The sequence below is a fragment of the Odocoileus virginianus genome, chromosome 9, assembly GCF_023699985.2.
Source record: "Odocoileus virginianus isolate 20LAN1187 ecotype Illinois chromosome 9, Ovbor_1.2, whole genome shotgun sequence".
In the NCBI taxonomy this organism is placed as follows: domain Eukaryota; kingdom Metazoa; phylum Chordata; class Mammalia; order Artiodactyla; family Cervidae; genus Odocoileus; species Odocoileus virginianus.
Window position 1 is genome coordinate 65,393,924 of NC_069682.1, and position 19,736 is coordinate 65,413,659.

Consider the following 19,736-nt stretch of genomic DNA (forward strand, 5'->3'; position numbering starts at 1 on the left):
CGGGGAAAAGTCCAGAAACAGACTCATCCACAAATGAACTGGAATGTGGAAAAGAAGCACATTGCAAACTAAAGCAAAGAGGAAACATAGCTGCTTACCTTTGGGGCAAGGGACTTGAGGTAGGTGGATAGTGAGTGAGAGAATATTGATTTTTTTCTTTCTTTTTTTGGCTGCGCTTCGAGGCTTACAGATCTTAGTTCTTAGACCAGACAGAGAACCTGGGCCCTTGGCAGTGAGAGCTCAGAGGCCTAACCCCTGGATCATCGGGGAATTCCCTAATTTTTCATTTTGTGTCTTTCAGAATTGCTTGACTTTTCCAACCTTCTATATTAATACGTATTCTTCTTATTTAATTTATTAAATTAAATTTTTTTTTGGCTGTACCACTCAGCATGCAGGATTCTAATTCCCTGACGAAGGAGTGAACCCACACCCCTGGCAATGGAAGCACAGAGTCGCAACCACTGAGCCACCTGGCAAGTCCCTTTTTTTTTTTAATGTCAACATAATTTTATGTCAATATACGTTATCTAGAGATTTTGATTCCTCTTGGGTTTTCTCCTTTGTACTAAAAGGAAATCTAATAAGTGTTATAAAACTAATAATAAAATGACATATAGCAAGCTGTTGAGCCCAAGGGAAGGCACTCATCTTCTATGTCATATGTTCCTATGATATTTGGACTCCTCAGCCTCCTCTTCCTCCTCCTCGTGTTTTACAATTGAAAAAAAAAAAAAAAAACTCCCAGCTTTTAGATCGTAAGTGTGACTTTAAAAATTGAGAAGAGGGGAAATGAATTTTTAACAAAATAAACAAACCAGTGCAGAAATGATGGATTACTCACGAAACGGGACTGGACAACTGGCTCACAATTTGGAAAAAATAAAGTTAGATTCCTACCTTACACCAAAATAAACCTCAGATGGCTTAAAGATTTAAATGTTGGAAGTTAAACCATGAAAGAATCCTAATCCATATACAATTTTAGGACAGGCAATAATTTTCTAAGACAACGTCAAATGAACAGATTAGTGAACTGGACAACAAAAATACGTAAGAATTTTTTCAAAACAGAATCAAATAAAGGTCAAATTGCAAAAAAAAAAAAAAAATAGACAAGATAGCTACGTAACAAAGAATCAAGAATGTCGATATATATAAAGAGCTTTTACAAAATTCCTGCCCATAAATTTTTTTTTTTTTAATCTAAGCCAAGAATAGAGGGAATCTGACCACAGTGAAACTAGAGTTTCCTAGGGCAGGTTGGAGGTGGGGGCCGCGAAGCTGAGCCAGAGTTCCAAGAGGAGCGGGGAGAGCGCTCTGGGGCAACTCCAGGGCCAGGTTGGGCGCCCTCCATGTGGCAGGGGTTCCCCGCTCTCCCTGGCATCCACAGTCCTGTCTGGTGCCAGCTTCTTCTCCAGCCCAGCCTGATACACACCCGCCCCGCCTGCACATTAACATTTCCCCATTGCCTCACACACATCAGACACTTTTCCGGTATATGACTTTTGCAAATGTTGGTCCCTCTGTCTGGCTCACCCCTCTCTCATCTCTACCAGAAAAATACACCCAACTATTTCATGAAGGCTCAGCTCTGTCCTGGGTTCTAAAAAAGTCATTTTGATCCACCCAGGCTCCCTCAGCACCAGCCCATCATTCCATTCTCCTAACTGCACTTTTCTGCTTACCTGTCCTGGCCCCCCTGCTAGAAAACAGCCTCTCTAAGCAGGGGTCTCCCTGGGCTCCCACTCCCACTCACGGCGTCTGCCGTGGGGACAGATATTCAACTAATGTTACCTGAACAGATGAATCATACCGCAGAGCGCTTGAGCTGACGCGCCCCACTCTACGTAGTCGAGCTCCTGGGTTAGTTATTTCCGAAAACAGGACAATTTTATGAACAATAGGAACACAAGTTTTTTTTTTTTACTATTATGCAATGATAGGCAATTACATAACATTCAATGAAAATACATTGAAAGAGAAGCACTAAGTTTCAATTAGAGCAAAACAGAGAAACACACCAAACAACAGTGGTAGCTGAACGCTCTTGAATTACCGAAAGCCACTGCTGAGTCTGACAATCGTGGCCTCATACGAGCTCTGTGCCAGGCGCACCCCGTGGTACCCATGGCCTCGGGGGAGCGGGGGTCTAGGGGAGAGAAAGAGCTGTGCTAGTGACAGGCCCAGGCTTCATGGAGACCCCGGAGGGAGGTGCTGTCTGTGCCCTCAGGATGCTTCCAACTCTCGGGACAGATGTGGGAGAACCGAGTGATGCTCAAGGTCCGTTACTATGGTAACAGTACTGGGATGAGAGCCCACAAGGGCAGAGGTTTCTGTCTGTTTGTTCACTGCTGAATGTCCAGCATCTGAAACAGCATCTGGCGCAGAGAAGACCTTCGATAAGTACTTGCTGACGGAGTGAGTGGAGGGGCCGCGGGGGTCATCTCTGGTGGGTATCCCTTGGCTGAGTCCTCTTGAGTTAGAACATGGGGCTCTTTTTGCTGGAGGCTGAGCTTGCAGAGGACCCGACTCGGAGGGAGCGGGGGGTGGTGGGGGCAGGCTGGGCCTGGGGCCGCAGAGCAGAGAGGAGGGGGCGGCACCCCCAGAGTGTGAGGAGGAGGCTCAGAGAGGACTCCCCACGGGACATGCAGGTGACAATCACAAGGGCAGGAGGGCGAAGGGAGGAGGGAGCTTAGAGGCAACGGGGGTGGGCAGGATGCTCATCCAGCCCATCCGACCAGCCCGGTGATAAAACACACCAAGCGCTCCAAGGGGTCGATAAGACGATTTGCCTCCTGGCTCTGAGCACCGGGTCTTCCCTGGTGGATCAGTCTGTAAAGAGTCTGCCTGCAATGCGGGAGACCCCGGTTCGATTCCTGGGTCAGGAAGATCCCCTGGAGAAGGATATGGCTACCCACTCTAGTATTCTTGCCTGGAGAATTGCATGGAGAGAGGAGCCTGTTGGGCTACAGTCCGTGGGGTCACAAAGGGTCGGACACGACTGAGTGACTAACACTTTCACTTTCTGAGCACTGTAAGGGAACTCAAATATGGGCTCAAAAAAATTAGGCTTGTCTCAGTCACCCTGTTGATAGGTGACAGAGCCGGGATTCAAGCTCACATCTTTCTAATTCAAGAGACTGACCTTTTATCACTTTGTTAAAATTAAAAAAAAAAAAAAAGGCAAGGCTGTAGGCACAAGCCAGGCATGGCGCCCTAGGCCAGAGGCAGGTTTCGGTCTGGATCAGGGTTGAAGCAACCCTGGGGGCAGGGCCATGGAGACCTTCTGGGGCTGGGGCCAGACCGGGGCCGGGGCCAGACCGGGGCCGGGGGTCAGTGTGGCTTTCTGGGTTCTGGGCAGCCTGCCAGAGACAGCGCCCCAGGGTTGGTGCAGGGCCGGCGGGCGCCCCCACTCCCGCCTGCATCCCTGGCCCTGCCTGACCTTCCTCCCCCAGGGCAGGGGAGGAACGGAATGGGCCTGGCCCTTATCCTAGAGGAACTGCAGCTGCTCTCGCATCCCCGCCCCCCCCACCCCAGCACACAAAGGCGCTTTCTTTCCCAGCACGAGGTCTCAATTGCGTGTCCCCTGAATCCAAAAGCTCCTATGAAGGAAGTGCTTTCCTCCCAAGGCGTGTGTGTGAGTGTGTGTGTGTGTGTGTGTATGCGCACATGCACGCGCATGTGCTGAGTCTTAGGAAGCTGGATCCTCTGGGTAGTCAGATCCTCCCTCTGCCTCCTGGGTTTGGCCTGGCACATCTGGATCTGAATCCTTTGTGTGTGGATGCATGTGTGTTTGTGCGGGTCCGTGTGTGTGTACACGTTTGAGCACGTCTCTGCAGCCTCTGTGTACGTGCCTGTGTGTATTTCTGTGTATACAACACACATCTGTCCGCGTTTGCATGCCCACATTGCTGCATAACTGAGTTGGTACCCACGCGTGTCTGTGTGTTTCCTGTCTGTACACCAGCCACCCGGTAGCAGGCCCCCCATCTTGGCTGCCTCTGGCCAAGCCTCGGCACCTGTACCCCACCCTGGCTTCTACTCTGCTGTGTGTGGTGTGTGTACAAGCTTCCTTCCTATGCCCCCCCCTGCCCCCACCCCCACCTCTGCATTTGTCTGGGAACAACCTGGCCCCTTTCAGCTCGGGAGGAAGACAGGTTAGTACAGCTTGGCTTAGGCCATACATACTTTCCCAAAGTTCCCTGGATCCCAGCCGAACTCTTTATTCAAAGGCTCGTAGGGAATAGTCTGACAGGAAAGTGGGGACCCTGCCGAGGGGGCTCAGGACCCCCCGCGCCAAGCGGAAATGAAAGCATCAGTCAGCTGAGCTTCAGCCAGAGAGGGGGCCCCTGAGTCCTGAGGCTGAGCTTCATCTGAGGACCCTTCAGCCCTCGGGAGGGGGGGACACAGCATCTCAGGGTAGCAGAGCTGAGGACCCCAGGAACCCCACCGAGCACGGAGGAGAGACCCAGAGTGGTGCCCCAGGCCGTTCAGAAACCGCGTCCCTTCCAGGCATCCTGCTGCCCCCGGCGACCCTCCTGTGGACAAACCCCGAGTCTGCCCACTTTCGGGGGATGGGCGCTGTTCCCTCCCTCTGGCCGCCTTTCAGGCCCTCAGAGCACTCAGGGATGCTGAGAGCAGCGCCCACATCCCAGGGCAGGGTCCACCGAGCACCCACCTGACTCAGGCTGTGGGGCCCTTTCTCCCAGCCCCCTCAACCATAGTGGGGGGCGTACTGCCCTACTCTGCCCCCCACCAACACCGAGGCCCCACCCTGTAACGGCACGCCCTCCGGCGGGTGTCCTGGGTGCCGGAAGGAGGGCTGTCCCCTGCGGCAAGAAGACCTGACCACGAGGGGAGCCTGGGGCACAGAGGGCAGCCCCCCGGCTGTCTGTCCACGGGGCGTGTGGCAGCGGCTGACACGGGTGCCGCAGGTGGGGGGCGGGGAAGGGCAGGCCCTCGGCCCCCCAGGGAGGAGCCCAGAGGTCAGAGGGGCAGACTGGGCTCCAGGAGCTCCCTGGCGGGGATCAGACAGGGGGGCTCCTTCACCCCCTCCTCTTCCTCTGGGGGAGCGGGGACGTGGTACTGGGAAGCTTTGCTCCTACCTGCATGTCGTGTCCAGACCAAGGGCTGCTTTTGAAACTCAGAAGCCAGGTGGAGACTCTGCTTTCTTTCTTCTTTTCCTGCTCATTGTCATATCTCGTCCCTGAGGAATGAGCACAGACCAGCGGACGGGCTTAATACGAAACAGAGAGGACCCGGAGGGGACAAGGAATACCCGAGAACCAAGAACCACGAGGCCAGATTTGAAGAACCTAGTGCCCCCACAGCCGATCGGGCAGAGACAGGGCCACCTTGTGTTTTTTTTTTTTGTTTTGTTTTTAATGTTTTTTATTTATTTAGTTTTGACTGTGCTGGGTCCTCGGTGCTGCGTGCTTTCTGCGGTTGAGATGCGCCGGTGCTGTGCTTGGCTGCGAGGTGTGGGCTTCTCCTTGCCCTGGTTTCTCTTATTGCCACACGGGCTGTAGGCGCTCGGGCTTCCGTAGTTGCAGCCCACGGGCTCCAGAGTGCTGGCTCAGTGGTTGTTGAGCCTGGGCTTTCGGTGCTCCGTGGCATGTGAAATCTTCCCGGACCAGGAACTGAACCCCTGTCCCCTGTCCAAGACAGGTCCACTTTGGATGGATGCTTAACCTCTAAACACCTGCTCCTTCTGAGGTCTGGGGTAGCTGGGCCAATGGGGTCGGGGGTCCGGCAGCAGAACACAGCTGCTCCTTGGGCCCGTTTGGGATGCTGGGTTGTGTTGAGACTGGGGCTGGAGGGGGATCTAAACCCTCTTGGACGCCAGTCTATGGGAGGGGAGTGCCTCTCCATCCCCTCCCTGAAGAGGATGCTAACTGCCTCCAACTGGACCAGGAGAGGAAGGAAGTGTCCCCAGGGGCTCAGCTAGCAGGGGCTCACCGCCCATCCCCCCAAACCCTCCAACCACCGCCCCCCACCCCGCCTCTGGCCCCGGCTCTCAGATGCGCTGTAAGCCTTGGGAACAGGAGCAAGAAGCCCACTCCTTATGGACAAATGCTTGCTTCCTGATGGGGAGATCTGACCAGGCACTGTGGTGAGAGTTGGAGGGTCTCCCAGATGTGGGCCAGGGGACTGGGGCTGCGGGATTTCCTCAGACCCCTATAATCCACCCGACAAGCCTGCACATTCCCCCAGACTCCCCGAAGGCATTCACCAGGACTCTGGCAATCCCCCTGACTTTTGGCCGGCCCGGAATGTTTGGGGATCTGTGAATGGAAACGCCTAGATCAGAGCTGAGGCGGGGGTGGGGAGGGTGGGGGAGCTGGGCCTAGTCGTCCCCCCCCCCCCGTCTGTCCTCGCAGTCAGAGCCAGGATGGAGGCTTAACACCTCGCCCCTCTCTATCACAGCCTGCCCTCCTCCCAGCCTCCTCCCTCCCAGCCTCAGTCTGGACCCTTCCCCTATCCTGCTTTCCTCCCCAACCTAACTCGTCAGCAGCGTGGCTGAAACTAGTGACCCAAGCACTACTAGAGAGTGCGTGTGCTGCAGGGAAAGACCCCATATGAGGCAACAAAGGTCCGTCTGGTCAAGGCTATGGTTTTCCAGTGGTCATGTATGGATGTGAGAGTTGGACTATAAAGAAAGCTGAATGCTAAAGAATTGATGCTTTTGAACTGTGGTGTTGGAGAAGCCTCTTGAGAGTCCCTTGGACTGCAAGGAGATCCAACCAGTCCATCCTAAAGGAGATCAGTCCTGGGTGTTCATTGGAAGGACTGATGTTGAAGCTGAAACTCCAATACTTCGGCCACCTGATGCAAAGAGCTGATTCATTGGAAAAGACCCTGATGCTGGGAAAGATTGAGGGCAGGAGGAGAAGGGGACGACAGAGGATGAAATGGTTGGATGGCATCACCAACTCAATGGACATGAGTTTGAGTAAACTCCGGAAGTTGACTATGGACAGGGAGGCCTGGCGAGCTGCAGTCCGTGGGGTCGCAAAGAGTCGGACACGACTGAGCAACTGAACTGAACTGAACTGAACTGAGGCAGTGAAGATCCCACATGCTGCAGCTAAGACCCAAGGTAGCCAGATAAATAAGTAATTTGTTTAGTTGCTGAGTCATGTCCAGCTCTTTAGTGACTCCATGGACTATAGCCTGCCAAGCTCCTCTGTCCATGGGATGTCCCCCAGGCAAGAATACTGGAGTGGGTTGCCATTTCCTTTTCCAGGGAATCTTCCCAACCCAGGGATCAAAATTGCATCTCCTGCTTGGCTGGTGGATTCTTTACCATTGAGCCCCCTGGGAAGCCCCAAATAAACAAATATGTTTGAAAAGGGCCCATAAGTCACTGACACCTCCCCAGAGGGACATATACCTGTTTCTTAGTTCCCTTTGGGTATGGTCGTTCAGGTTTGGATAAATGCCCACCGCTCTCCATTTTGTCCATCACCATGAAAAATACTTAGCACAGCTCTCTTTGCCCAACAGTCATTCTCCTAAAAAGATGGAGTGTGGCTTGATGTGTTTTATGTAAACCCTTGGCACAGCTTTAAACTCCCTTCCACACAATTTTGCCATCGAATGTTGATGTCAAAATTACTAGGAAGCTGTTTGCTGAACCTCGCATCTTCCTCCTCTGAAAACCGCAGCACTTCTTCCCTCCTGGGTCCCACCCCACCCTCATCACCCATGTCTGCCCCACGGTAGCTGCTCCCCACACACAATCCACTCTGGCCAGCAGAAGACTGGAATCCATTCAGTGTCTCACGTCTATTGGTCCGGTGCTAACTAAGGTGAGGGCAAAGACCAGCAAGTTCAGCAGTTCTGGGGGTCAGCCCTGCCCCCAACCAGACTCAGGTCCCCAACAGCAGGGTGCAGCCTGATCTGATCTTGTCCCGGAGCCCAGCCCAGCCTGGTGCCCAGCGGAAGTCTGCAGGCAGTATGCTAGGGCCCAGGGCCTTTGGGAGGCCGGTTCACCCTCTCTTGGTTGCACAAGTGTTGAGTTGCACATGGGTTGGGGCCCAGTGAGCGGTGCCAGCTGGCCTCAGTCACAGTATGGAGGGCGTGTGATGGGAATGCCCTTGTCCCTGCACAGACGTGGTCCCAGCTGCTCTTTCCTGTTTCCTCTGAACTTGGCTCCCAGGATGTGGCTGCCAGTCAGTCTGGGCCAGGGCACCCGCCGGGGGGCTCCCAGCCACTGCTGTTTTGCACTCGGCTCTCCACACCTCGGGCCTTCCTGCTGTCTGAGCTGTAAGTGGGACCAGGACCCAGGTTGGCTCATCCATCGGGCCTGTCTTCCACCCACCTTGCCGGTAGCCAGCCCATAAGCCAAAAGTCTTGAAGGCCGCTTCCTAAGGCATGGCGGTTATGCCTCCAGGTCTTTAACTTGTCTTGTGTGTCCTTCTCCCTGTCCTTCCAAATGCTCCTCTTCCGGCCCTGTTCTGTTTCCCTCGTAGCTCAGTCAGTAAAGAATCTGTCTGCAATGCAAAAGGCCTGGGTTTGATTCCTGGATCAGGAAGATCCCCTGGAGAAAGAAATGGCAGCCCACTCCATGGGATTCTTTCTTGCCTAAAGAGAATTCTCTCTTGCCCATCTCTCTCTAGGCAAGAGAGAATCCCATGGACAGAGGAGCCTGGCAGGTTAGAGTCCACGGTGTCACGACGATCGGACGTGACTTAGTGACTTAACGACCACCACTGGCCCTTTTTTGGGTCCTTTCTCTAAAAATTGTCTCTTCTCTGCCAACTTCAAATCTCTCCACTGTCTCCCTCCCTCTTTGTCCCAGATGGGAAGTGGCTTGAAAGAGAGGGCAGGACATGGGGTTCTGACTTTGAAATGAAAGGATGCCCTGGGGGCCTGGAGGCGGAACCTATAGACAAGCCCAAAGTCCAGCACTTCTTTGAGGTCTGATTTATCTCAGAAGTCAACGTCACCCTTCAATCCCGGCGTCTGGTTCCTATTTATGCGAAACTATGTATGAATTAATGTACAATATTTTAAGTAGCTTAGTTTTTGCACTAAATCTGGGAATACAATAGCTGCTCTACAACAGAGGTCTGCAAACTTTTCTGCAAAGGGCCAGATAGCAAATATTTTCAGCTCTACAAGCCGTGTGGTTCTGGGACAAGCACTGGAGCCCTCTGCCGTGGGGGGCAGGCAGCCCCAGGAGACAGAGAGGAGCGGTGCTGTGCTCCAACGGAGCTTGCTTCATGGTCTCTGAAATTTGAATTTGGTGTGATTTTCACAGGTCATGAAATACTCTTCTTTTGACTTTTCCATTATCAAAAAAACATAAAAGCCCATTCTTGGCTTGTGGGCTATATAAAACCGGGCGATGGGCCATGTGCTCTAGGAAGACCGTGGGACCTGTGGTTTTGGAATCAGACGCACCCCTCGATCCTTGTCTTTCCCCTCATTCCCAGTGCACTGAAGAAGGTGACAGCCACCTGGGCCTTGGCCTCGTCCAGGGAACACGTCTGGGATGAGATCATGGACGTCGAGGCCTGGCACAGGGGGCTGCAGAGTGGGCACTGGAGACAGCGCTGGGGACTGTTCATGGATGTGGGGCTGGCCCGTGCCGGTCACCGGGGCCTGGTGGGTGAGACGGGCAGCACCTGGCGCGGCTGTGGTGGGCAATCCATGGCACCCGAGGGCGAGAGGCGAGCAGTTTTCATATTACAAACCAGATCAAAGCTCCCCCAGTTTCAGGTCCTGATTCCAGGTCCTTGGGCTGAAGTGAGGGTCTGGCAGATGATTGGCTGTTTGCAGGCCTCTCAGCTGCCCCCGCCTCCACCACTCCCACCAAAACAGTTTGGGAATTCCCTGGCAGACCAATGGTTAGGACTCTGTGCTGTCACTGCCGAGGGCATGGCTGGGGAACTAAGATCCCACGAGCCACTCTGCTGAAAAAAAGAAAAAGAATATTCAAGTTGCCCCTCTCCTCTCAGCCTCAGAAGACTCTCTCCTGCCTTCTGGCCCTTCTAGCTGAGCTGTTACACAACCTCCCGCCACACCCTTCTTTTCCGCCTTCTAAGCCTGGACGCTTCCTCTTGGACTCAGGCTGGGAGTCCGAGCATTAGACGCCAAGATTGTCCCCAGGCTTGGGGAGCAGGACAGAAGGGAAATGCCTTCTTCTCCGGGTGGCCCTGCTCCTCCGGCTTCAGGACTGGCCGCGGCAGCATGGGGACAGACGTCCCTCTGTCCTGGTTCATCATCCGTTTACTGCTGTCTTACAAAGCTGCACCTGAGGGGCGGCCTGCTCCAGGCCTCAGGGCTCCACCCTGACTCCATTATTGGTCAGTTTACAGCTCTGGAATCACCAGTCTCTCGAGGCCCTCAAATCCCAGCCTTGGCATTTGTCAGCTGGGTGACTGGGTGTCCCTTAGCCTCTCTGGACCTCAGTTCTCTCCTCTGTAAAACGGGGAGAACCTCAGAGTTATTGTGGATTGGGAATACGGATATAAAGATCAAGCCCTACTCAAGGAAGTTCCTAGTAAGTGTGCGTCATTACATTAAGGGACTAGAGACAACAGGATGCTGAGGTTTGAAATCTAGATAAACCAAAAACATTGTAGCTTAATTTGGGGCTTCCTTGGTAGCTCAGCTGGTAAAGAATCTGCCTGCAATGTAGGAGACCCTGGTTTGATTCCTGGGTCGGGAAGATCCCCTGGAGAAGGGATAGGCTACCCACTCCAGCATTCCTGGGCTTCCCTGGTGGCTCAGCTCAGTAAAGAATCCACCTGCAATGCAGGAAACCTGGGTTTGATCCCTGGGTTGGGAAGATCCCCTGCACAATGCTACACACTCCAGTATTCTGGCCTGGAGAATTCCATGGACTGTATAGTCCATGGGGTTGCAAAGAGCTGGACATGACTGAGTCACTTTCATTTTCACTAACTTGGCTCAGACGGTAAAGAATCTGCCTGCAATGCAGGAGATCCAGGTTCAATCCCTGGGTCGGGAAGATACCCTAGAGAAGGAAATGGCTACCCATCCCAGTATTGCTGCCTGGAGAATTCCATGGAGAGAGGAGCCTGACAGGCTACAGTCCATGGGGTAGCAAAGAGTCGGACATGACTGAGCGACTGACACTTCACTTCATTAGGTTTATCTGAAATTAAAACGTAACTGGGTGTCTTTTTCTGCCTGAATCTGGCAACCCTACCCTGATGGAGGCATCACAGACCCGGGAGCTGCCCTGTCCCCCAGGCCCACTATCTCCTCAACACTTTAGTTCACTCTGACCAATAGACTTGCATGGAAAAATCCTTTCTCTCCTGCAGGTAGGGTCGCAGGGACAATCAGTCAGAACCCCCATCTTCTGGGACTTCCTTGGGGGTCCAGTGGTTAAGACTTTGCCTTCTAATGTAGGAGGTACGGGTTCAATCCCCTGGCTGTGGAGCTAAGATTCTATATGCCTCAAGGCCAAAAAGACAAAACTTAAGACAAAAACAATATTGTAACAAATTCAATAAAGACTTTGTAAAAGTCCACATTAAAAAAAAAAACTTACCAAAAAAAAAAAAAAAAGAAACAAAACCCCGTTTTCTGCCCCGCTTTGAGTCCAATCCCAGATCCACTCTGTACTTGCCTCAGGGTTTGAAGCAAGATGGATCTTCTTCTCCCTTGATTCCCCTGCTGTACCCCTGATTTAACTACCTCATCCTTCCAGGACTGGCAATCCTCACCTCTCCATAAAAGAAGTAGGGACACAGGAGTCGAACATCACGAGCAGTTGCAAGCACTTGACCTCGATCATTTTAGTCAACCCCATCAACAACCCTACTGGTTCAGGTTGTAATTATTTAATTCCTCATCTTGTTCTACTGAAGCGTCAGATGAGGAAACTGAAGCTTTGAGAAGGTGGGCATGCTGTTCCTGTCTCCCCAGAGGAGTCACAGCTCTCCCAGCGCCTCTATGCCCCCCTTTCTGCCTCCCATCCTAGTTCTTCCCTTTGTCCTCTTGGCCTTGGGTGAGGGTTGAGCCCGAGCTCAGACACCAGGATGGGCTCCACAGCGCCGACTTCAGTCATTTCCAAATCCATCACAGGGAGGGCTTTCCTTGTAGGAGCCAGTAGTTAACCCACCCCCTTATTTCCTGTCTTATTCCCCAGACACCCTGCTGCGCATGGGTTACGAGAGTGGTCACAAGGCCGGCCACCTGGCAGCACAAGCCACGTATCCTGAACACCTGCCCGCACACGCCTGTCCCTGAGACTGGGTTTGGAGAAGCCACAGTCTAGAACCAGGGTTCGAGTCACTGGGCTGGGTGAACCCCATTGCCGACCTAAGAGTTCTTGTGGTTTCTACAGCAGGCAAATGAACAGTAATTCTTGCAAGAAACAGTTTTAAGGTGTAAATAAATCGAGCATAAAGTTTTCCGGAGGGTGTGACACAACTGTTTCCTTTACCCTGGTGCCAGCTCTTCCATGTGTAATTCCGTTAGAGCTGGTCTCTGCGTTTGGTGGTGGTGGTGGTGGGGGGGGTTTGGTCCCAGACTAGCATCACAAAGGCTGGAGTGTCCTGACCTCAGGCTGGTGGGACTGGGGGCTGTGTCTATCCCAGCTCTGTTCTCTAGGATGGGACAGGTTTGCAGCCTCTCTGCTGGCTTTCATAAGGCCAACCGGATGCCAGGATCCTCTGTGTGGCAACCAAGATGCTCTGAAGACAAACGAACACACTCTGAGGTCACTTACGCAAACACACAGAAAACACTAGCCCACTGTACTTGACTAGGTGTGTTCGCCCAACCTCATTAAGGAGGTAGAATCTACTGGGGTAGGCTTGGAGGTCAAGGGTGAAACCTTGACCTTCACAACTTATCATTCTATCCAGAAGTGCTACCCAAGTCTAGAGGTCTACAAAGCCGGCAATACATATTTACTTGCAGCAGAAGTCTGTAAGGGCTTCTGGAAGCATGGCCCACCCAGGCTCCAGGTTGTTTATCTATCATCTATTGAAACTAGGTAGGGAGCCAGCCAAGGGTGAGGCTGGCGGGGCTCCTGCTCTCTGTCTCCTGGCAGACTCCGGACATTTCTGCCAGCCTGGCTGGTAACTTCAGACACAGCCCTTCTGGGGCTTCAGAAGCCATGCTTCCCAAAGCGAGGGATCACAAAGTTCTTCACTTCAGACACAGGAGGCACTTGGGTATTTAGGGGCCTCTTCCAAGTCAGAGGTCCCCCCCCTTCCCCGCCTGCTCCGTGAAGCCCCAGGTGTGTTACCTGAAGGGGCGGGGGGGCTCTGGCATGGGGCTTAAGAGAGTGCAGGCATCAGCTGTGGGCGTTCAGGTCCCGAGTCTGGGGAGCAGGTGCTGTGCTGCGTCCCCTTCTACTGCATCTGTCTTAACCAGGTGTTCTGGTAGCTCAAGAGAGAAGGCAGGCCAACCCTCATGAACAAGTATTTACCAAGCCCCCAACATGGTGCCGAGGAAAGACAGAGGACTGCTGTGTGCATACAATGCCTTCGTAACATGCCTGGGCAGCAGGAGACAGCCGAGTGCCACTGAAGTCCTCAAATACAAACTTGACTTTTAAACTTTTTTGTTTTTTTAAATCCAGGATCGAGACCACAGACAATTTATTATGTAAGACATGGGGTGAAGAATGATCAAGGAAAAGTTATGGCTGTGAGTGACATGGAATTAGATGAAAAGGCTCAAGTTTGCTGAAGAGAGTTTTAAATTTGGCTTTTGCTCTTGGAAACGTCAAAATAATCATAAGAAGCACTTATGCCTTACAGAGCAAATAATCCACAGAGTGTCATTTTCATTTTGCAAACAGGGACACAATAGCAGTCAAAGAGAAGCCTAAACACCCGGAGAGTTAACATACAGGTTCGATAAGATATAACAAGGGATTTTTAGCATGCTGGTGGGTTGTTAAATCAAATCCATACTGAACCCTGTGACCTACTGGAGGTTCTAAGTGGAACCTGGGGAAAGCAGCCTTTCCATACAAAACAACAACAACGACAGAAAAGAAAACCCAGGCTCTGCTGGGTGTCTATAATACTCATTTGCAGTAAGGCTTTCAAGATACATGAATTTTTATAGCATTTGTATTTTAAGGATTTAGGGCAAATACATTTTTTTCCCTACTTGATAAAAAGAAAATTAGTACTTAAAAGGTTCAAAAATATATCAATTGAGTGATTTTTTTTTACATAAATAAATTATATTGATTTTTAGGATTTAACAGCTGAAAAAACCCTTTCTGCTTCCACTGGAGGCAAAACTGAACAAAATGTTAGTTAAATAGAGAGAGCAGCATTTCTAAGAAATCTGTTGTCAGCATTAGAGACCACCTATGCAACAAAGATGTCATTAAATAGAATCGGTTCAATTACTGGATCCTTTCTTCTTATGGAATCGGTTTACAGAATTTCTGATTTATAACTGATTCATTAAAACTGGGACTCCACTTTTTAAAAAATAAAGCTTTTTTTTTTTTTTTCCGGCCATGATTTAACAGACTTCTTTGAGATGCTCATTTTAACATTTACATAATTTATAATCCCAAATGTATAAAAGACAATGACAAAAGCATCATAAATAAATAATGCAAACTGAAATAGTTATGTCGAACTTTTGGACCTTCTGATAAATTATAGCAAAACTGTTACAGAAAAAGTAAAAAAAAAAAAAAATACAGTAAATTGTTGACAACAAAATGTGAAACCGGTACTAGTAACGCTCCCAACATTTCCAACGGTCCTGCACAACCCTGTGGCCCGCTGGGGACTGAGCCACGAGCTTCTTTCAAGTCTCAGAGTGTGAACTGTGGATGGAGAGTGAGACCATCAGAAGGGAAGGACCGCGTGGTGGGGGGGTGAAGGCAGGCGGGGCGGGGGCGGGGCGGGGGCAGGCTGCCCGGAGAGCTGGGCAGCTGAGGAAGAAGGGGGAGTGTTAAGCTTGCCAACACAGTCTCCACTAACTTGATGATCTGAGATCTGGGTCCGACTGTAAAATATAAACTGAAAAATCCGGAGAGAAGGAAAAAAACTTCTCACAGTCGCACTCTTATTAAGAGGTGGAACGCACGTAGGTTTGACAGCCTCGAGCCCCTGGCTAGGGTCAGAGTGTTGGGGGACTTTTCTTGCAGGCTCCAGAAAGAACCTGGGTCCTGGCGGAGGGAATCACAGAATAAGAGCCCGGGAGGCTCCAGCAGGGGCCGGAGGGGTTCCTAAGAGGCCTGAGTAGGGGCAGAGCTGGTCGTGTGCTTTAGGCCGTGGGCAGTCGTGCTCCCCATCCCACCCCACCGTTGGCAACAGCCCGCGGTGTGTCCCGCTTGTTCGTACTGGGAATCCCCTTTTAACTCGGGAGGAGAGGGACCCGTGCGTGTGTAGAAATGATGCCTGGTCACTATGTCTTCTTGTTGCAGGTTGCCTGAAAACCCAGAGTGGGGGGAAGTCGTGTTACTACCAGTAAGGTTTCTGTTTTAGAAAGAAATGGATATGTGTGGTTTCAACCATTAGTTAGATACTTCTGCCTAACCTACTCATTTAGTAATCGTGATAAAACTGGGAAATATTTTAACTAAAAAATACGCACCAGCATTTCCTTTCTCTGTGCTTTTTTTTTTTTTTGGTTCCCTGTTACCGCTCTTCCCATTCGGCACAGCTCACGGAAAAAAAAAAAAAAGGGAGCTGCTTTCTGCCTCGGCCCTGCACTGGTCAGTCCCTAGCTGGCTTTCTTTTGCCATTTTTTTTTTCCTCTTCGAATAAGTTGGGAAACTTGGAACAGAAGGGGGCAGGGTGTGTCCCCACGTCTGCACTAACTACGATCGCTGGAATGGACAACTGGATAACGGAGTGAGGGGTTCTGCACCTCCTATACTAGGTCAACGACACGGAGCTGATGACATGGCAAGACCCTGTGACTGACTATTAACATCTGTTACCATAGTTCTCAAGACAGGAAATCAGGGAGGTAATAGAACTCATGGAAACACAGGTTCTTATGACGGTGAAGTGAGGGGAAGTAACAAACCTTTATGGGATAAGAAACTTACAAGTCACAATCATTTTCTTCGATGAAAAAGTTCTAATTGGTGTCACCAAGAGAGTCCTGGGGGCCCCCTTCCCGGGCCTGTGCCGCGTGTTCTCTATCGGGGGGTGCGGGAGCCCTGGGCTCTGGGCAGCTCTGTTCGCTGCCCGGTTCCCTCTCTGGCCCAGGCATAGGCTCTGGGTTGGGGTTCGGGGCATCCCCCTTGGTTTTCTTCCGCTTCCTCCTCTGGCTCTCCAGACCTGCTGCTTCGGAGTGTCTGGCCTGCTGCATGGCCGGCAGCGCCATGCCCATGCCAGGGGAGAGGAACATGGAAGGGTAGATGAGTCCGGGGGAAACGCCTGGGATGAGGAACGGGTTAAACGCCACGGGGCTGCTTGTAGTTATTGCGGGCTCGGGCTGGTCGGAGGAAAAGGGGCTAGGGCCGGGCTTGTCTTCGGCCGACGGGTCCGTTTTGACGTCATGGCTGCCGGGCTGGTCTTCCGCAGTCTTTTCGGCCGCCGACACGCCGCCCTTGGTTGTGCTTGACAGTGGCGCTGGCACGGCCGAGGTGCAGGTGGTGGCCATGGGGGCGTTGAGGAGCCCCCCGACCCCGAACATCTGGGGCACGGCGGCCATGCCCGGCAGCACCATGGGCAGCATGCTCAGCGTGCTCTTGACCTCCTCGCCTGGGGGCATCGCCGCGAAGCCGGCCGGGAACCCCACCAGCCCCGTGAGGGGGATGCCCGGTACGTTTCTCATGTTCTGCAACCCGACCAGGTCCATCCCGGCAATCAGGCCGTTCATGAACAGCGGCCCCATCCCGGAGGGGGCGTCCGCCACTAGGGCCGGGGTCTTCAGCAGCTCGCTCCGTGGCCGCCTGCCCCTGCGGCGGGGGCCCGTGTCTCGGAGAACGGGCTCTGGCAGGGTGTGATTGAACTTGTTTTCTGGGAGAAACCCCTGAAAAAGGAGAGAGAGACATGAGATGCTTCAGGCGATGGATGGCAGTGGGGAGCAGCTCAGGGCTCTGCGGCGGTCTTTCCTGCCTGTCCGCCCACCAGGAGCTGCACAGCTTTGCGCCCCGAGGACCTCCCGTTTGAGGCGGACAGCCTGAAAGCGCTGAGCAGCTTCCGACACGCTCACGCCCAGGGCCCTGCGGAGAGGCTGTTGGAGACCCGGGAGCTGGGGCCAGCCAGGACCTCAGGTCTTAGCCCAGAGTGTTTTTACTGAGGGATAACCAACATGATAGCAGTTTCACGTGTAAAATATAAAACCAACAAGAAAGGACTTCATGAGTTTGCATGCTGTCCCTGCGCAGGGCCGCGCTTGACCTCCCGGCTTCATCTGATCTTAGTGTGTGCGCAGCTGAGGCCAGTGGTTGAGACCTGTGGCTGTGACCCCCTCGGCCAGACCCCCCAGTTCTCCTCCCCCCCGACACAGGAAGGGTTTTAACTGAAGCCAGAGCTCAGCCGAGGATGGGGTTTGGGAGCAGGAAGACCTGAAGCTCCGTCCTGACCTGCAGGCGCCCCCGGCTGTGGGTGAGAAAGGACAAGGGTACCCAAGTCGGATCCTTAGGAGATGCCACAGGTCTCTGCTCAACGGTGGCCACGGGCACAGACTGGTGGGTGACACTGGTCAAGCTCTCAGCGAGCACACGCCTGTGGCAGCTCCGAAATGGGGAGCGGTAGGGATGAGGGTCTCAACAGAGGGACGCTGGCCGTCGGAGGGGTGGACAAAGTGGGCGGCGATGACAGGAGCCAAGCAGGGCTACTGCCCCGTGTCAGGCCGTGCGCACCCGGCTCCATGTGCCTGCTTTCAAATCGTCATCACACCCACCCTACCAGTCGGCACTATCGTCACAGCTGTTTCACAAGGAGTTCAGAGATTCACACACGTGTGAAAAATGTGCACTCAAATGTTCCCAGGTCCCTGGAAATAATGTTATTCCTGAGGTCTTGTATTTGTCCTTCAATTTCCCTAAGAATATCATAGAAAAATCAAGTCGTCATGGGCAAAGAGATCTATGACGGTCACCTTTGTGTGAGGAGAAAACCGCTCAGCCAGCCTTGTCTTAGGAAAGCAGATGAGGAAGAGACCTCTGGAGCTGTCAGCTCAGTCCCCTTTCTTCCTCACCAACTGAGGAGGGGCGGGATGTGCCCTGGAGCGCAGCTGGGCCGGGACAGAGGGCCCAGACCCCGTGGCCCACCTGTCTGTCCTGCGCGGGGCCATCCCCCTGCACCTGTGAGCTGGCCTGTCCTGAAGGGTGGCGCAGCCGAGGCCCGGCCATGGGACAGCCCACCTGTCTGCTCCGGTGCGGGGCTGGCACCCTGCATGCGTGAGCCAGCCGCGGGAACGAGGCCAGGGGGAGCAGTTCTGCCTGGTTCCCGCTTCTAAAGCAAGAGGGTCGGATGCCAGGGCCGGGGCTGGGCTGAAAGAAGTGTTTCTCACCACTCTCTCTGGAGCCCATTAGCACAGATTGCCTCCCTCTGGAACCCAGGGCCCAGCCATAGGGACCAGCACTCGGCCATGAGGCCTCCCGAGCCTTCCTCCCTGTTACCCCGCCGCAGCCGAGAGCCAGGGGGAAGGCCCAGGTGCACCTTCTCCTTTTGTGCCCTCAAATGCCCCCACCCTCCCTCTCCCCATCACCCTCAGCAGGAGGGCCTGAGCCATCTCACAAGTCTGTCCGAAGAAAAGAAACCCTGAGCTTGCTGAGTGAGGCCTCCAGCTTCTTTTGAACAATCTGCTACCTATCTACACAGCAGGCATCTGGTAACACGCTATGAGGCCATCGGGTGCTGGAGAGATGACTTTGGGCGGCCTGCACCCTGCAGGACCTGTGGGCCCTGTGGCCCGGCCCCCCAAGTTCAAGCCACACTCCTCAGGCGTCAGGATGTCCCCGCCCTCGCTGGAAACCTCTGGGGCACACCACACTGGGCTCTCTCAGGACAGGGAACCTGCCCAGGAGGCCAGGCTGGCTGCCTGAGCCCTTTAGACTGGGGAGCAGCAGCAGGAAGGCCCTGGGGTGAGAACAGGGCTTCACCCCCCTGCAGAGTGTGCGGCGGGAGGGCAGAGGAAGGGGGCTCCACCTCTTCCTACGGGTGGGCGCGTCATCCTGCCCCTGGCCGGCCCGTGGCTGCCCACCCGGGGCACATGCCCCTCCCAGCAGCGTTGGGACCACACACGGCGGCCAAGCCCGGCTTTGGCAGCTCTCCCTCCTGGTAATTATACCCTGGGAACAGGCCTGCTTCCTCTTCCAGGGGAGGCTGGGGGGAGGGCGAGGCGAGGGGAGACTCCGAGGGGCAGACGCCAGGCGACGGGTCTGCTCCTCCCGGTGATGGCACGCGTATGTGCCCCCAAGACATCACTCTAAATCAACACAAGGCAGCGTTACCCCACAGCCTGTGTGTCCTGGCTCTAACACTCAAGTCCTGGGTAAAGACAAAGCAGTAGGTGATGGCCAAAACTGCCTCGCTCTTCCCAGGAAGGTGAGTCAATTCAGCTAACATGCCCTGAGTGGTGAGAAACCTTACCCCCAGATGCAGCAGGTGGAACCTGGTTTAAAAATTCTAAAAACAAAACACAAAATCTAGCTTGGCAAGACACTTCTGGGAGAGCTGGGGAAATCTGAATATGGGTGAGCTACGACATGTAACTGACATGAGTGGTAGTGGTGACAGATACATGGGAACACGTTCCCAGGAGACACACGCTAAGTGTTTATTTAGGGGTGACTATCA

General features: G+C 53.3%; 1 protein-coding gene across 4 annotated transcripts in view; it reads right to left on the bottom strand.

Annotated features, from left to right (window-relative positions):
- Positions 1 to 13,578: 13,578 nt before the first annotated feature.
- The window catches only part of CHD6 (chromodomain helicase DNA binding protein 6), a 193,912-nt gene continuing 187,754 nt past the window's right edge, over positions 13,579 to 19,736 (bottom strand). For all 4 annotated transcript variants that reach the window (XM_070472634.1, XM_070472635.1, XM_020869725.2 and 1 more), the window contains one exon: positions 13,579 to 16,959. In XM_070472634.1, coding sequence (XP_070328735.1) covers positions 16,060 to 16,959 — 900 coding nt within the window. In that variant the 3' untranslated portion in view covers positions 13,579 to 16,059. The remainder of the gene's footprint in view (positions 16,960 to 19,736) is intronic.